This window comes from Vulpes vulpes, chromosome 5 (genome assembly GCF_048418805.1).
Source record: "Vulpes vulpes isolate BD-2025 chromosome 5, VulVul3, whole genome shotgun sequence".
NCBI lineage: Eukaryota > Metazoa > Chordata > Mammalia > Carnivora > Canidae > Vulpes > Vulpes vulpes.
In genome coordinates this window covers 42184782-42200331 of record NC_132784.1, presented here as the reverse complement: position 1 = coordinate 42200331, position 15550 = coordinate 42184782, and the positions used below count along the sequence as shown (strand labels likewise).

Below are 15550 nucleotides of genomic sequence, written 5' to 3'. Positions count from 1 at the left end.
TATAGGTCTACTCAACAATAGAATGATTTGTGTAATGACCACTCCCATTTGCCTGTCACAGAAAATTGATCATTCTGAGAGCCTTAATGTAGTCACATGTCCTTTGGAATGTGCCCAACACCAATTTAAAGATGAGGATTGGGGGCACCTGGCTGGCTCAGTCCCAAGAGCATGCAGCACTTGATCTCATGAGGTTGTGAGTTCCAGCCCCACGTTGGGTATAGAGATTATTTAAATAAATAAACTTAAAAAAATTAAATAAAGGCCAGGCTTGGAAGATAAGGGTTTTTGTCTTGTTTCTTCCTTTGTCTTATCTCCCAGGCTGGACGTTAAACTCCTCAAGGCCAGCGCCCAGCCTTTCTTTTCTTTTGTGGTGCTAGCTTGGTCCACATGAGTACAGGACCCTCAGAAGGGAGGCAGTAAATCCTTGTCTGAATGCAAGCAGAAATAAACTGATGGGGTGGGGTGGGGTGGGAGAGATGTCCTGGTGCTGAGATCAGAGCTTCTGCAGGGGACATTTTAAAAATCTCTATTTTGTATCTGTGTGAGACGGTGGATGTACACTTAGTGTGGTAATCATTTCACCACACATATGAGCCAAATCATTATACTATAGGTCTTAGGCTTACCCAGTGCTGTATGTCAATTATATCACAATAAGATTGGGGGGAGGGGAAGAAGCCTGTAGGTCCTCAGACTCTTAGGACCGAATTTTGGTTCCCGGCTCCCGCTAATAGTTTAGTGAGGGCGGACCGGGGGCCTCGGGTCTCTGGCATCAGGTTTGAGAAGCGCCAGCGTTCACAGCGCCCATCACAGCGCTGGCAGTGGTGAAAAAAACACTTGCCTGCACTAACCATCATTCCACCTGGCCTGTGACTTCCCCTGCAACACAGAAGCCTCGTGGGGCTCCCAAAGTGGAAAGAAATGCAAGCAGATTAGGCCTATAGCAGCCCCCCCCCCCAACACACACACCCTGGAAAAGTGCAAGGCCTTCACCCGAGACCAAGACCGAGGTCCTTGCACAGTCAGCCTGAGGCTGGGAGATCTCCTGGACCTGGAGACTCTGGTGGGGAGTCGGTTCCTGCGCAACGTGAGCTCAGGGACCCCAGGTGGCTGGGCCCCACGCCCCCACCCCAGAGCCCGAAGTCCGACTGGGGCCTCCCAGCCTCCCGCCAGCGGTCGGGCCCTGGAGGTCGCTGGGGGCAGGCACGGAGGGCCTCGCCGCCTCCCGGGCCGGCGCTCGGGTGAGGGGGCTGCGGCGCGCGAGGACAGGAGGGAGCAGTCAAAAATACCTAGACAAACAAAATAAACCCGAAGTTCCAGGCTTCAGCCTACGGAGCCGAAAGAGGAGCGCCCTTGGAGGTTAAGCGGGGCACGCGAGGGAGGGTCAAACTGGGAAGGAGCGCGCGTGGCCCGGCTTCCCAGGGCCTAGCGCCGGGGGCCGTCGGTGCGGAGCAGGCGAGCCCGAGGGCAGAGGCGGTCGGGGGTGGAGAGCGATGGGGGAGGCGGCCCGACAAGGGGGAAGCCCAGTGAGACCGAGGGCGTGGGCCCCCGAGGCCGGACGGAGGACGCGGGCCCGGAGCGGGTCCCAGGCCGGCCGGACCCCCCGCCGCTCTCCCCGGACGCGCCAGGAGCGGATCGGGAGGCGGAAGGTGGGAAGTTCGGGGCGGACCCGGCCCCCGAGGCTGGGACGGAAAGACCCGCCCCGCAGCCGGGGGAGGGGCCGCGGGAGGGGGCTGGGCCCGGCCGAGGGGAGGAGCCGGGGCGCGCGGGCTCGCCGCCTTTAGCCCCCCGCGCCCCGGCTGCCCCGAGTCCCCCCTCCAGGCTCCGCAGACGCAGGCCGCCGCGGCCCGAGCGCTCGCCCGCCTCCCTCCGCCTCCGCCTCCCTCCGCCTCCTCCTCCCTCCGCCTCCGCCTCCCGGTGCGCGCAGCCCCGGCCCGCGCCCCCCGCGAAGCTTGACCCGGGGTCGGGCCCCGGCGGGTGGGGCGGCGGGACCCGGGCGGCGCCGGCTCTTCTCTGGGTCCCGGAGCGGGCCGCGCCCTCCCGCCGGCCGGCGCTCCCCATGCACCTGCCGGGCTGCGCCCCCGCCATGGCCGACGGCAGCTTCTCGCTGGCCGGCCACCTGCTCCGCAGCCCGGGAGGGAGCGCCTCGCGGCTGCACAGCATCGAGGCTATCCTGGGATTTACCAAGGACGACGGGATCCTCGGCTCCTTCTCGCCGGAGCCGGGCGCCCGGGGCGCGAAGGAGCGGGAGAGGAGGCCGGGCGCGCGGGCCGCCTGCCCCAAGGCGCCCGGGGGCAGCGGCGAGCCCTCCCCGCAGCCGGCCCCGGCGCCGGCCCCGGAGTACGAAGGTGAGTGCGCATCCCTGGCGGCTGCGGGGCCCCGAGGGGCGCCCAGACTTGGGAGCTCCGCAAGGGGAATAAGCCCCTGCCTTACCTTCCAGGAAGGGGTTTGGACGCGGAGTCGGGGTTAGGGTGCAGTTTGCGGTGGGAGAAGTGTTGGGGGCCCCGCACGGCCTTACCGCGACCTCCTGGCCCGGCCCCCGGGAGGAGCGCGCGTCCCGCTGCCGGCGCGCACGACGGGCGCAGTGGGCCCAGGAATGCTCCGGAGTGACTCTGACCGCCTGGGGCCCCTTCGTCCCAGCCCCTCGGCCCTATTGCCCCAAGGAGCCCGGCGAGGCACGGCCGAGCCCCGGGCTGCCGGTCGGGCCCGCCACCGGCGACGCGAAGCTGTCGGAGGAGGAGCAGCCCAAGAAGAAGCACCGGCGGAACCGCACGACCTTCACCACGTACCAGCTGCACGAGCTGGAGCGCGCGTTCGAGAAGTCTCACTACCCCGACGTGTACAGCCGCGAGGAGCTGGCCGGCAAGGTCAACCTACCCGAAGTCCGGGTCCAGGTAAAGCGCCCACATGGGTCCCCGGGAGGGCCCGAGGCCCGCGCTGCAGCCAGTGCTCCCCTGGGTCCCCGGGCGTCCACGCGTGTACCGTGGCACCCTTCCCACCCATCGGTCTGCCTCGACCCGGCTCGCCCAGAGCGGGCGCGCGCCCCAGCACAGCCCTCTTGGACATTCTGTCCCAATGCCCCCTTTGGAACAGAAAGGGGGTCTCGTTTTTCTTAACTAAAGAGGGGACTCAGAAATGGCTGGAAAGATGAAGAACGACAGCTCGTTAGACGCAGCCAGGATCGGGGCGGGATGTAGGCAGCCTCCGGGATTGGGGCCCCAAATGCCACCCTAGTCGCTAACTGCGCCCACCCTGTCGAGAAACGAAAACCCAGTCTTCTTGCAAGGGCCCTGGCGCCTGCAGTTGCAAATTTTGGTGGATTTGTTTAAGAAATTGACTTTTGCTTCTTTGGTGCACATCCAACCAAACTTCCCGCTGCTGCAGAGAGGCCTTTTCTCTTCTTTTCGTTCTTTCTTTTTCTTCTTCTTCTTTTTTTTTTTCTACTGTAAAGGGGTTTTCGCTTTAATTAAAGCTGAATTATCTTTAATCCCTGATCATTAAAATATTTGAAAGCCTTAAATATTTGCTAGTCATCTGTGAAAAATCTGGGAGGATTTCCAAATTAGGAGAGTTTACAGAGGCCTGAAAGGGAGTCATTGGGAACAAATTTCATTGCATCTGAAAGGCGGTGGAACGAAGATGGGATTTTTGTGCGTGTCTAATGAATTATATTTCCAGGAAGTGAAGATATTCAGATGTTTGGGGACTTTTTAGCCTTTCCTTAAAGGTAAAAGGGGAGACAAGCTTTTGCCTTTTGTCTCCTCTGCTTATTAAAGTAAGGGGTTTAAAGTAATGAGTAAATGTCGTAGTTTTAACATATAGTTCCATAATGTAACTCAGGATTAATTTGCAAGGACAGTTCAATTTCTCTGACTTTGGGGCAGTAGAACTGCAATGGTTGCATTGAAGGTGCGGACATTTTAGTACCTGCTTTTCAAGGGGAGAGGATGGAGTACGGGGTAAGAAAAGAACACCAGTGAAAGATGAAGGGAGAGGAGAGACAAAGCCTCCCGGTGCCCCTACAGAATACAGGCACAGCCAGGGCAGGGGCTGCCCTCACACTTGATACCACCTCCGTCCTATGTTCCTTCCTCCCTCTATTTGTTCAGGGATTTTGGCTCCTCCTCTACGTTGTCAGCTTCTTGAGAACAGTGTATGTGACTTCTCTGTGACCACAGGGCCAGCACAGTGCCCAGCATATGGCGGGTTCTTAACACATGGCTATGATGTAATCAGACGGGGTGGAGGGGTCTACTGTGGACCTCCAACTGTGTAGAGGGCAGCAGTACAGCCCTTAAGAGCGGACTATCCCAGTCTTTAACTCTCTGACTTTGAATACTGGGTGGAAGACTCTGGCCAATATTTTGGGGGCCAGATGGGGCATGCAGGGAATTGGAGGAAGCAGTGGGATGGGAGCCTTTTCCAAGCTAATATTTCTCTTTTCTCTATTATCGGCAGATATCTAACGTTTCTGGGGGAAATTGGGGTCTCGGCTATGGGGATGAATCCTTTGTGGCAAGGGGGCAGGGTATTCACTTTTTTGTTCTCAGTTTCCCCCAAATCCTAGCCTTACATACACTTGCCCTGCTCTGCCCAGGCGCTGGGAGATCCATCCCCACCCCCCCACCCCCACTCAAAACTGCCTTCTCCCTCCTAAGGTCTCAGCTACTCCCCTATTTCCTTCCATTAGTCTAACACTGAAGCCACCGGTTTGGCCAAAGTTCTTTTAGATTCTCTGCTAAACTAGACCGGTTCTGTTTCCAAGGGTGATAACTTGGTCACCACCTTAATCACACCTTTTTTCTTGTGCTTTTACCAAATCAGTAATGGACGTTTTCATCATTAAGAGACCAGACTTCACTCTTGGTGCAGACTTTCTATGTGTAAAGAAAAGAAAAAGAAAAACTCGAACTCACTGAACTCATCTTAATGTCAAAATTGACTACAAAAAAACTCAACGTAAATATAATAAACTTGAACTCCTCTACTCACTGAGAACCATTTATAAGAAATATCAGAAATACTAAAGGACTTTAAAAAGGTGGGGGGGGGGATATCTGGTTGGCTCAGCGGTAGAGCCTCTGCCTTCAGCTCAGGGTGCAATCCCTGGGTCCCGGATGGAGCCCCCAATCAGGCTCCCTGCAGGGAGCCTGCTTCTCCCTCTATGTCTCTGCCTCTCTCTGTCTCTCATGAATAAATTTTTTTAAAAAATCACTTAAAAAAAAAAAGGAAATACCAAAGGGATATCAATAAAAGAAGAAGGAAGATCTTATGAAAGCAGCAGCTCAAATAAGCTTGGAATAAAATAAACCCACTTTTTTTTTTTCCTACTAGTTCTCATACCCAGTAATTCCTGGACATCGCTGTATGTTAACATCCAGTGCTGCCAGTCAGGGTTCTTAGAGTATTTGTCTATACCTATGTCTACGTTTATCATAGAGACAAAAACAGGTAAAGCACAGAAAGTCTGAGCCAAAATCCCAGCCAGCGAGAGCTGAGCCACACAGGGAGGAAACAAAGTCTAACCCGAAGTGCGGGAGCCCAACCAGCAGGTCCCCGAAATTTGGTGAGACCTGCTTTCCAAAATCCTAGGTCGATTCCCAAAGTTAGCTTCATTTTAAAATTTCATTTATTTATTTGTTTGTTTTCGGAGCGCCCGCTGGGTGCCAGGAGTCGGAAATAGAGAACAACCGCAGCTGCGGGTGAGGTGTGCAGGGGCGGGGTGGGGGGGACGAAGAAGATGGGAGAAAGGGACTCCGAGGAAACGGGAGGAGGCACGGGGCAAAGAGGTGGAAACGGGGTGGACAGGGAGGGGAGCGTGGGGGGGCGGGGGGCGGGGAGTCGCCGCGGCCGGCCGGGCTGCCCGGGAGCAGGCCGGGGTGGCCCCAGCTCGGCCGCAGCCCGACGGCCGCCTTGCTGCCCTCCGCAGGTGTGGTTCCAGAACCGACGGGCCAAGTGGCGGCGGCAGGAGAAGCTGGAGGTGTCGTCCATGAAGCTGCAGGACTCGCCGCTGCTCTCGTTCAGCCGCTCCCCGCCGGCGGCGGCTCTGGCGCCCCTCGGGGCGGGCCCGGGCGGCGGCGGCGGCGGCGGCGGGCCGGCGGGGGGCGCGCTGCCGCTCGAGTCGTGGCTCGGGGCGCCGCTGCCGGGCGGGGGCGCCACGGCGCTGCAGAGCCTGCCGGGCTTCGGGCCGCCGGCGCAGAGCCTGCCCGCCAGCTACACGCCGCCGCCGCCGCCCTTCCTGAACTCTCCGCCGCTGGGCCCCGGCCTGCAGCCCCTCGCGCCGCCGCCGCCGCCGCCGCCGCCGCCCGCCTACCCGTGCGCGCCCGGCTTCGGGGACAAGTTCCCGCTGGACGAGGCGGACCCGCGCAACAGCAGCATCGCGGCCCTGCGCCTGAAGGCCAAGGAGCACATCCAGGCCATCGGGAAGCCGTGGCAGGCCCTCTAGGGGCTCCGGGGACCCGATGGGACCGGGCGGCCGGCCCTTGCCACCTCCGGCTCCCCCGCGGCCGCCCTCCCGAGCCGTCTGAGCTGCGGCTGGCTCGCCGGGCAGGACCAGCCGTGCGGAGACCCTCCGGCCCCCCCTCCGTCCCCGCGGCCCCCGGCCCTGCTGCGGGGGGGGGGGCGGGGGGGCGAGCGGCCCGGGCTCTCGGGCTTCGGGGGACCTAAAGCGCCCGACCCCGGGAAACGACGCGGGGAGGAGGGGGAGGCCGAGGAGTAGAGTTCGAGGCACTGTGTAGGCGTAGTTTGAAGCACTGGGGAGGAGAATTAAACTGCCTTGTTCTGGTTTGACTCCGGTGAAGGGCGCCCCGGACTGCGCTGGCCCGTGTGCGGATGGGGTCCGGGAGGGGCTGCGGCGACGCCCGGGGCGCGTCAGGGAAAGCCGAGGGTCGCGCAGGAGCCGCCCCCGCCCCGCGGATCCTCCTGCCGCGGAGACTCCACCCGCGCGCCCTCCCCTGGCGCGTGCCCGAGCGGCGACCGTGCGGGGCTCCGGGGCCCCAAGCCCCCGGCTCAGCGGCCTGCGCGTTCCCAGGCCCTCTGCACCCCGCTAGTCAAGCTTGCGGCCGCTCCCTCGAAGGACTGACCCCAATAGGAACCCCCAATAGGAACCCCCTTGCCCCGGGGAAGAGCTGTGGCTCCTCCTCCCCGTCCGCAGCCCGCCGCTGCCCCAGGGCCTGGGATCACCGTCCAGGGCGCGGGCTGGGTGCCAGCCCCTGCTACCCAGGACTGATGACTTAGTCCTCCGAGGACACGGGCAGGGCGACTGTTCCCCTTCTGGTCCCCGAGCCTCTCTCGCTTCCCCCCAGCTCGCCGCTGACCCCCCAGCCCCGCGGTTCCGTTCAGAGCCGGCCAGGTTTGTTGCTGCGCCCTGGGGCCGTGTCCTGGAGCTGTCTGCGCCGCGCCCCCGGGGGACACGTGCTTGCGGCGCGCCGTGGACAGTTTCCGCTGCTCTTTGGCGCGGGCTCTGGGGCGGGAGGGAGCCCGGAGGTCCCCCGCCGGCTCTCGGGGCGTCCCACCCTGGGCAGCGCGGTCTCTGCGGCGGGTCCTGGATGTAACTCGGGTTCCCGCCGCGCAGGTTCTCTGGCCTCGTGGCTTAGAGTGCGCCGGGAAAGACGCGGCCCGCGCCTTAGCATCATCCACCCACTGCGGCTTGCCGTGCCTTAGCACGTTAGTGGGCCGCTCCAGCCCCCTTTCACGCAAGGCAACGCAGATTGTGATCCCGCCTCTCCGATCCCACGGTATTCCAGTCCACCTGCTCTTGAGTTCCTGAAACCTACCTGGGCCAAGGAGGAGTATCCTGAGGCTGGGGTAGAGGAAGTGTCATCACAGGATTCAAGCCTTGCCATCAGGGCCTCGAGATGCTAGAGCATGACCAGGGGTGTGTGCCCCTAGACCCTCACGTGGCGCCTTGTATATAGCAGGCTGGCCAGTAAGGGTTTCCTGGATCTGTTATTTCCCTCAAGAGGTAGGAAGTGATACTGTCACTTTCCCTCACAAGGACGTTCGTTGGGAAATGGATGGATTGGCCAAGTGATACTAGCCGTTGGGATGGGGGAAAATAGGCAAACAGGGTGGATGTGTAAGTAAATTTCTTTCAGTTTGCACTATCCCCTTTCATCCATCGTTTCATCCTTTAATGCCCTCCCTTTACTGGGATTTATTCCGAGAACTTCCAACTTCACTGGTGAGTACTTGCTCTGCCTTCCTTCTCCTTCCCACAGTCCTGGGCACCTCTGACTTGCCCATCCCACCGTCAGCATCTTCTTTGCTTCCTTTAGATCATTTCCATGACTACTCATTTTGCCTCATTATGCCATTTTTCTTTGTATTCTTTATCACCTGCAGCTTTCCATCTCTTCTTTCTCCTCTCCTACTACTTAGTCTGAGAATGAATATTCTAAACCATCTCCTTAGAAACCAGCAGGGTGGGTCATACCTGAATTTCAGGGACAAATACTTGAAAAATGATCAAAATACTAACAGCTAATGATCTTTGAGTTTATTATGTGCCAGCACTCTTCCAAGCAGTTTACACCTGCTGATTCATTTAAGCCTCACAAGGACCATGCCAGGAAAATACGATTAGCCTCATTTTACAAATGGGGAAACTGAGGTACAGGTGTTCAAATAACACCTTTTGCAAGCGTTGGAGCTGCAGTAGCCAGAAGCTCTGGTCAGTTCACAAGCATAGCGCAGTGTTCGGGAAACACTTGCTGAATAAATGCTCCTATTTCAACTCTGAGGGATAACTCATTATGCCACATTGGGAATTAAGATCCCGAGGGATGGATGGCAGCAGTGTTTCCTGGGCTCCCATCAGCCCCAGCGCCCCTCTCCCCCCACTCCTAGGGGCTGCCTAACAGAGCAGCTCTAAGAGCTCCAGGAGTAGAGACGCAGGAGAGGCCAGAAGTCAGGACCTAACTCCGGCTGGAGGTGAGAAGGCCGCGCTGCAGAGCATTACAGCCCCAGAGGACCCTGAAACGCGGGGGGGGGGGGGGGGGGGATGCCGCTCAAGCTCATGGCTACAGAAAGCACTTTGCAGAGGCGCCGGCCAAGGTGGAGTCGCAGCTTCCGAGAAACTAGATTGTGCTGGCTATGACTTGGGGCGGCCACGAGTCTTCCAGGGACTCCGGGAGTGGAGGGGGTGGGCAGGTCTCCCCAGTAAGCCTGCATCACTTAGTTCTCGAGTCCTCCATAGGGAGATTGCGGGCTTGGCTCAGGCGACCCTCCCGGGGTGCACCGAAGGGGAGGAAGGACCAGTTGCGAGTGGTTCAACAGGGCTGGGGAGGAAAGACACCGAGGCCCAAGCACAGCGACCTGGGTCTCGAGGCAGGCACCGATTCGGGTTGACCGGATTCGGTCAGTCAGGAGGGAGGCCTAGGGAGCCTCCTCCCCAGAGGACGACACGTGCTCCGTCCGACCTGCGGCGGGAGGAAAGCGGGTGAGCCTGGGGCTGGATGGCTCTGTCGGGCTCCTGGGTACCAGCCCGGGAGTCACGCGGGGCGGGGCTCCAGGGCCGAGGGGGCGGGGCTCCAGGGCCAAGGGGCGGGGCTCCAGGGCGGGAAAGGCCGCCTCGGATTGGGCCACTCCGAGAGGGGGCGGAGCCAGGCGCGGCCGGGGCGGCCCGCGGCAGGTGCGGCGCGCACTCCACGGGCGCATCCCCAGGTCCGGGCGCGCGGGGCCGAGCCCCCCGGGCCGCAGCCCCCGCGTTGGGGGGAGCTGTTTCCGTTTTCGCGTTTTCCTCATTTTGAAGGAGTCTCTTCTTGCCCACGGGGGTGTCGTGATCACAGCGCGCCACGGCTCCGGATCGGCGGTGGGGCTGTTTCCCGCAGGGGCGCGGGGCACTCAGGGCTCCGCCTCTCGGGTCGCCCGGAGCCACGGGGTCCAGGGGCCGCTCCGACCTGCGGGGCCTCCTTGCTACGTGTCCTGGGGCCCGCGCTGCGGCCTCAGGCCCGCCCAGGCGGTGCATCCGGATGGGCCGTCGTCTGGCTTTGGAAACCCAGCTCTGGGCCTGGCGGGTCTGAGCTCCCACCCCTGCTGCCCGGGAGGGTGATGGGGCTGGAATGGGCTACACCGGGAGGATGGGAGGAGCAGGCTTTGGCCAGCAACGGCCTGGGGTGGCCCGCGTGTATTTAAACAGAGCCCTTGTTTAGGAGATGGGAACTGTCAAACCAGGGGAGACAGTCCCTGCCCGACCCCCACTCCCACCTCCAGCTAATCCGGAATCCGAAGAGCGGAGGCAGGGGATCCCAATCCTCCCCTCTCTCAGCCAAGTTCATCGGTGAATTGAAAGTCGTTGCTGCGGGATTCTGGAAGCGGGGACGCCCAGGACTCCGCGTCAGCCCCGCGGGGGTGTCCGGTGGGGACCTCGGTAGTGGTGCGTCCCGGCTCCCGCCACCCTCCCGCCCCGCCGCGCCCCGCAGCCTCGCCGCAGGCCCTTCTCCGCCTCCGGCCAAGTGCTCCTAGAACCTTCCTGCACCCATAGAATTCAGGCCTCCAGGAGGAAAAGATCTCCCGGGAAGATAAAATTAATGAAAAAGCCGGCACTTCCTCTCTGCGCCGCCAGCCCGAGCTCTGCACCAGCCCGAGCTCTGCACCAGCCCGAGCTCTGCACCGGCCCGAGCACCGCCTCGGGCTCCACCTAACTCGCCTGGGAAAGAGGCGGCCCCGCAGCGCCCCACTGGCCCCCCCACCCTCCAAGAGGCGGATGGTGTGCTTTGCGGCCAATGCCGGCCCCTTAATTGGGAACCGGTTCCAATAATCTGGCCTCAGCTTGTTAACTGTACAATAGTGGGCAGAGTTAATGACTCATTAGTGATTAATTATTTAACTGTGCCTTAATTGCTCACTGTAAACTCCCTTTGGCAAAACTGGATTAAATCGTCTAGATCCTTGGCCACGTCTCTCACAGCCCTGGAAAACTCTCAGAGAATGCCAAGTTCCCCTCAACTTCCAGCAGGTGCAGCTGGGACGCCTGGGTGGCTCAGTGGTTGAGCATCTGCCTTGGCTCAGGTCCTGATCCTGGGATCCTGGGATCGAGTCCCAATCCGGCTCTCTGCATGGAGCCTGCTTCCCTCTCTGCCTATGTCTCTGTCTCTCTGTGTGTTTCTCATGAATAAATAAATAAAATCTAAAAAAAAAAAAAAAAAAGCAGGTGCAGCAGTGCCCCTCAGCCTGGAAATGGGGAGATCTGTGGCCAGCAGAGCTGTGACACTGCCTGCTGGTGACTTTCAGTAGCCGCATCCCCACCACACACACCAAAGTTGGATCTCCAAGATCTCCCCTCTTCCCTCATCACTGCACCAAAGTCACCTGGAATGTAACACCCCATTTTAGAAGCAGCTTTCCTCTGCTCTGTACTTAACATGGGTGTGTGTTCACAGTAGATTCTGAATGAGGTGTATACTAGGGTGCCTTCCTGTCAAAAGTTACCTGAGAAAGTTCTTTCCAGTGCTGACACCAGCTGGGTTCTATATCTAGTCTCTCCATGTGTACTTAAAGAAAAAAAAATAGCCCTTAGTTGTTGTTGTTATTGTTGTTTTCACTTTCTTAATCCCTGCAATCTTTATCCATTCTGGACATCTGTAAGGCGTGATGGACATGTAATAGTAAGAATCTCCACCCTCAAGGAACATGGTGTAAGTAGAGGAAATGACCCATTTCTTTATATATGTTTTCAAATATCTACTGGTTTTCTCCACTTTGTGTCCCATAGGCTGCCCAAAATAGACATATTCAAAACAAAACTTACTCATCTCTACTCTGTGGCTTCCTATAAACCTTAAAACTCCTCCTTCTTTCTTCAGCCATAGCCACCCAATGGATATGAGGCTCATTCTTGGTGCCTCTTACTGCTCAGCCATAGAGCTTCCAGATCTTAGCTGTCCAGAACAAAGACACCTGCCAAACTCCCATCAATTAGATATGACTAAACATCTACTAATGTCTTGGAAGGGAAAACACTTCGAGGAAGTAAGTTCTTACACGTCACTGGCGTGCCCTGTCCGTGTCCCTTTCCCCATAGTCCACTGCCTACAAGGAGGGTGTGATGCTGGTGCTGGAGCACCCATCTGGGACCACGTCATGAAGCCATGCATTGAGAATGTTGAGTAACAGGATAGAAGGGACCATATGTGAGCGCTGTACTGGCTCTGGATTGCTGCCTGGGCTCTCCGTTTCAAGTCCGTTTGTCACCATCAGCCAAACCTAGCCCTAAATTAGTCATTCCTTTCAGCAACTAATGCAGTTTATTACTTAACCGCATCGCTTTTACTTCAGAACACGTCTAAGCTCACCTATCCTTGATTTTCTCTTCCAGATCTCCCCCGTGCTGCACGGCTTCCCATGGCATGCAGAGTGTCTCATATGGCACTTATCACAGATGCTCCTGCTTTACGGTTGCTTCTTCATTGATTCATTCACAACCATGTATTGAGCCTCTCTCTCTCTCTCTCTCTCTCTCTCTCTCTCTGGAGCTATAAAGACATGGCTTCCACATGGATCTGCATGTCACTCAATCCTCAATCTATCCTTCATACTATAGCCAGAATTAGGTATCTCAAACAATTCCTCTGCTTAAAACAATTCTTGTGGCCTAAGCAACCAAATCTAAGCTCCTCCTGGTCCGTATGGCATCTGGGGCTCTTCTGAATCTGACCCGATCCATATTTCCAGGCTTGTGTCTGGCATTCTTCCTCTTTCCCTCTTTCTTTCCTGGCCTTCTGTTCAAGTGACACCAAGGCACCCTGCATCTCACTGGTCCACCATGTGCTTTTCACTTTGTGGCTTTGAGCATAAATGTTCCTTCTGCCTAGAAGGACTTCCCAGGGTCCTGCTCCTGGTGGACTCCTTCAAGACCTGGCCCAGGTGGCTCTGCCCCTCCATGAAGCTTGGCTGCATTCCAGCAGCATCAGTTCCTTGTCCTCCCCTACCCCAGTGCCTACTCCCCCAGGAGCACTTCGCTGCTGTCCACTCAAGGGCCTTTTCAGCACGTACCCCACAGTGTCACCTATGGTCCCCAGGGGGACTGTAGGATCCTTAAAGGCCCTAGTCTGATCCTTCAGTGCCTGACCCCATGGAAACACCCAGTAATTGATGGGCAGTAACCAGCAGAAGGGGTGGGTGATTCCCAGAGGAAGCACCACACTCTGTAACAGCGTATAACAAAGAAACCTGCCTTAGCCTGTGAAGTCATGAAGTCCTGGAAGACTTCCCTGAGGCTGAGCCCTGAAGGAAAAACGGAAGAAGAAAACAGGGAGGAGTTGAGGAGGAGGTCACCAACTTCCTTCCTGCAAAGGAAGAAGGAACAGGGCATGTCTGAGGCTCCCAAACTAGGCTGGTCCGACAGGAGCCAAAGGACAAGTTAAGGAAACAAGAGTCTCTGTGTGGCCACAAACAATGCAGGAGGTAGGCTCTGTATCCAATCAGGAGTCGGAAGGAGGGGAATTCTCCAACATGGGAAGGGTGTTCCAGTGCGGAACTAATCTCAAACAAGACAGGTGGTGATATGATCACTTCAAATAGATCATCGAGCGTGTCACATGCTGAAGAGCTTGGGAGGAGGCAGAAGAGCATTCTAAGAAGGTTGTAGATTTCAGATCTTTCCTCTTTTTTTAATATGGGCACTTGCTGCTAAAAATCCTTCTAAGCACTGCTTTAGCTGCATGCCAGAAGTTTATGTTGCACCCTCCTTCATCTTAAAGCATTTTCTGTGGGGGAAAGATATTCCAGAGCTTGCGCGAAGGCATAGGGGTGGGAAACTCTCAGGGCAAGTTCAGTAGAGAGCCGAGTTTGGCAAGAGCAGAGGGTGTGCGCAGAGGAGCGAGTGATGGAGAGAAGTCAGTTGGAGTCACAGTGTACAAAGGACTAAGAAGTTTACACTGAATGGGTTTCAGATCATCAGTTACCACTTCTAGGACCCCTGTGTTGTTTCACTTTCTTCCTAGATGTGGAATGAGAGAAGTGGAAGTGCTGTCACTCCTCTGGCTCCTCCAACACCGTCCACTAAATGCTGGCATTTCTCAAGGCATCCTCTTCTCCATCCGCTCCCTCCCCCGCGGCACCCCCCTCTATGCCCACGGCTTCTATTTTCTTCTGTACACTGATCTCAGAGCTCGGATTCTTTCCCTGAGCTCCTTTTGATACTTGTAAAAATTCCCCCTCCCCAAAAGCTGCATATTAATCTTCCCTTTAATAAAGCATTACTGCGATGTGAGGACCTGTACCGGGACAGCCTGGTTGCGTCTGCGGACCCAAAGCAGGTGCTGTGATGTAATGCTTGTAAATGAGTTGGAGCCCACTGTGGCTCCTAGACATGATGTGGGTGTGTATAAACTTACTGTCCAGCCCTGAAAAAAACAAACAAACAAACAAACAAACAAACAAACAACTCAATAGCTTCACTCAAATGCATTTGATCAAAACTGAACTAAAAAAAAAATGTTTCTCAGCCTTTTGGCTAAGATCAAGTATAATATCTGTTCTTATCAGTTTATATCTGACATGTCCTGTATCTGAAGACAATATATTACATGGATTTTTGGAGCAGGGAGGTGGAAAAGGAGCTGGCTCTGTCCACTTCACTCATCGACCTGTATCGCAGTACTTCTAGGATGGTGCACCCTCTCGGGGCAGCCACAACATCAAAAATCTCCTCATTCACCCTCAAACCTGGCCACCTTGCCACTACAGGAGGCTAAGCTTTCATTTTCCTTCAGGTCCTGCGACAGCCTTCTAACTTGCTAATTCAGCTAACACATAGTCAGTGCCTACTGTCCTAGGCACAGAGGTACATCCACACACTTCTAGTTTCAGATCTCAAATGCTCTTTCTGCATGCCTTACTCACCTGTTTCCCCTCCCATTTACATTCTGGGTGATAATAGAGACTCTCTGCTTTAAACAAGCAACCTGGACAAGCATCTTTCTCTCTGTAATTCTTTCCCCATACTATTTCTCAGGGTGAGCAGTACCCTTTCACCCAAAATGACAGACTGGCCTAAAATCCCACTTCTCCTGGGAAAGAGCAATCACTTAAAATCACCATGTGATGTTAAAGTTTGGCTGGAGGGAAATTTCTCTGCCAGTGATAGTTCAGAAAGGTGGGGATGGGGATGGTGGGGGTGTCCTGTGAGGAGCAAGCATGAAAAGAGGGAGGCCTGAGGCTCAAGGGAAGCTGGGCTCACATTCCATTTGCACAGGGCTAGCCCTGCTGCAAGGTAGGATTGTTCCTGCTTTTTTTCCACCTGGTTCATACTAACCATCCTGTGTCTGTCTCCTTTTCTCCTCTCCTTGCATCTAACCCTAGTTCAAAGCTCATCTCCTCCAGGGATCTCTCTGGTTTCCCTGGTTGCAGTCTTCCTACTTCCCCAGGATCTTGTGTCTATGAATTCCCCTCTTCTGTCCTCCCCCACTCCTTTTTATTGTTTATTTTTTTATTTTAAGAATTCTTTATTTAGGGGATCCCTGGGTGGCTCAGTGGTTTGGCTCCTGCCTTTGCCCCAGGGCACGATCCTGGAGTCCCGGGATCAAGTCCCAAGTGGGGCTCCCAG

The 15550-nt window shown here is 56.7% G+C and overlaps 1 protein-coding gene and 1 non-coding gene across 2 annotated transcripts; both read left to right on the top strand.

Moving 5' to 3' along the window:
- Positions 1–1812: 1812 nt before the first annotated feature.
- On the top strand, positions 1813–6544 carry RAX (retina and anterior neural fold homeobox). Its single transcript, XM_072758010.1, has 3 exons — positions 1813–2351; positions 2644–2897; positions 5933–6544. Exons 1-3 carry the CDS (start codon positions 2063–2065, stop codon positions 6446–6448), a joined length of 1059 nt encoding a protein of 352 aa, XP_072614111.1. The 5' UTR covers positions 1813–2062; the 3' UTR covers positions 6449–6544.
- Positions 6545–14438: 7894 nt separating this feature from the next.
- Positions 14439–14626, top strand: LOC112919365 (U2 spliceosomal RNA). The gene has a single exon (XR_003234894.2). It is a non-coding gene; the product is annotated as a U2 spliceosomal RNA (small nuclear RNA).
- The last annotated feature ends 924 nt before the right edge of the window (positions 14627–15550 follow it).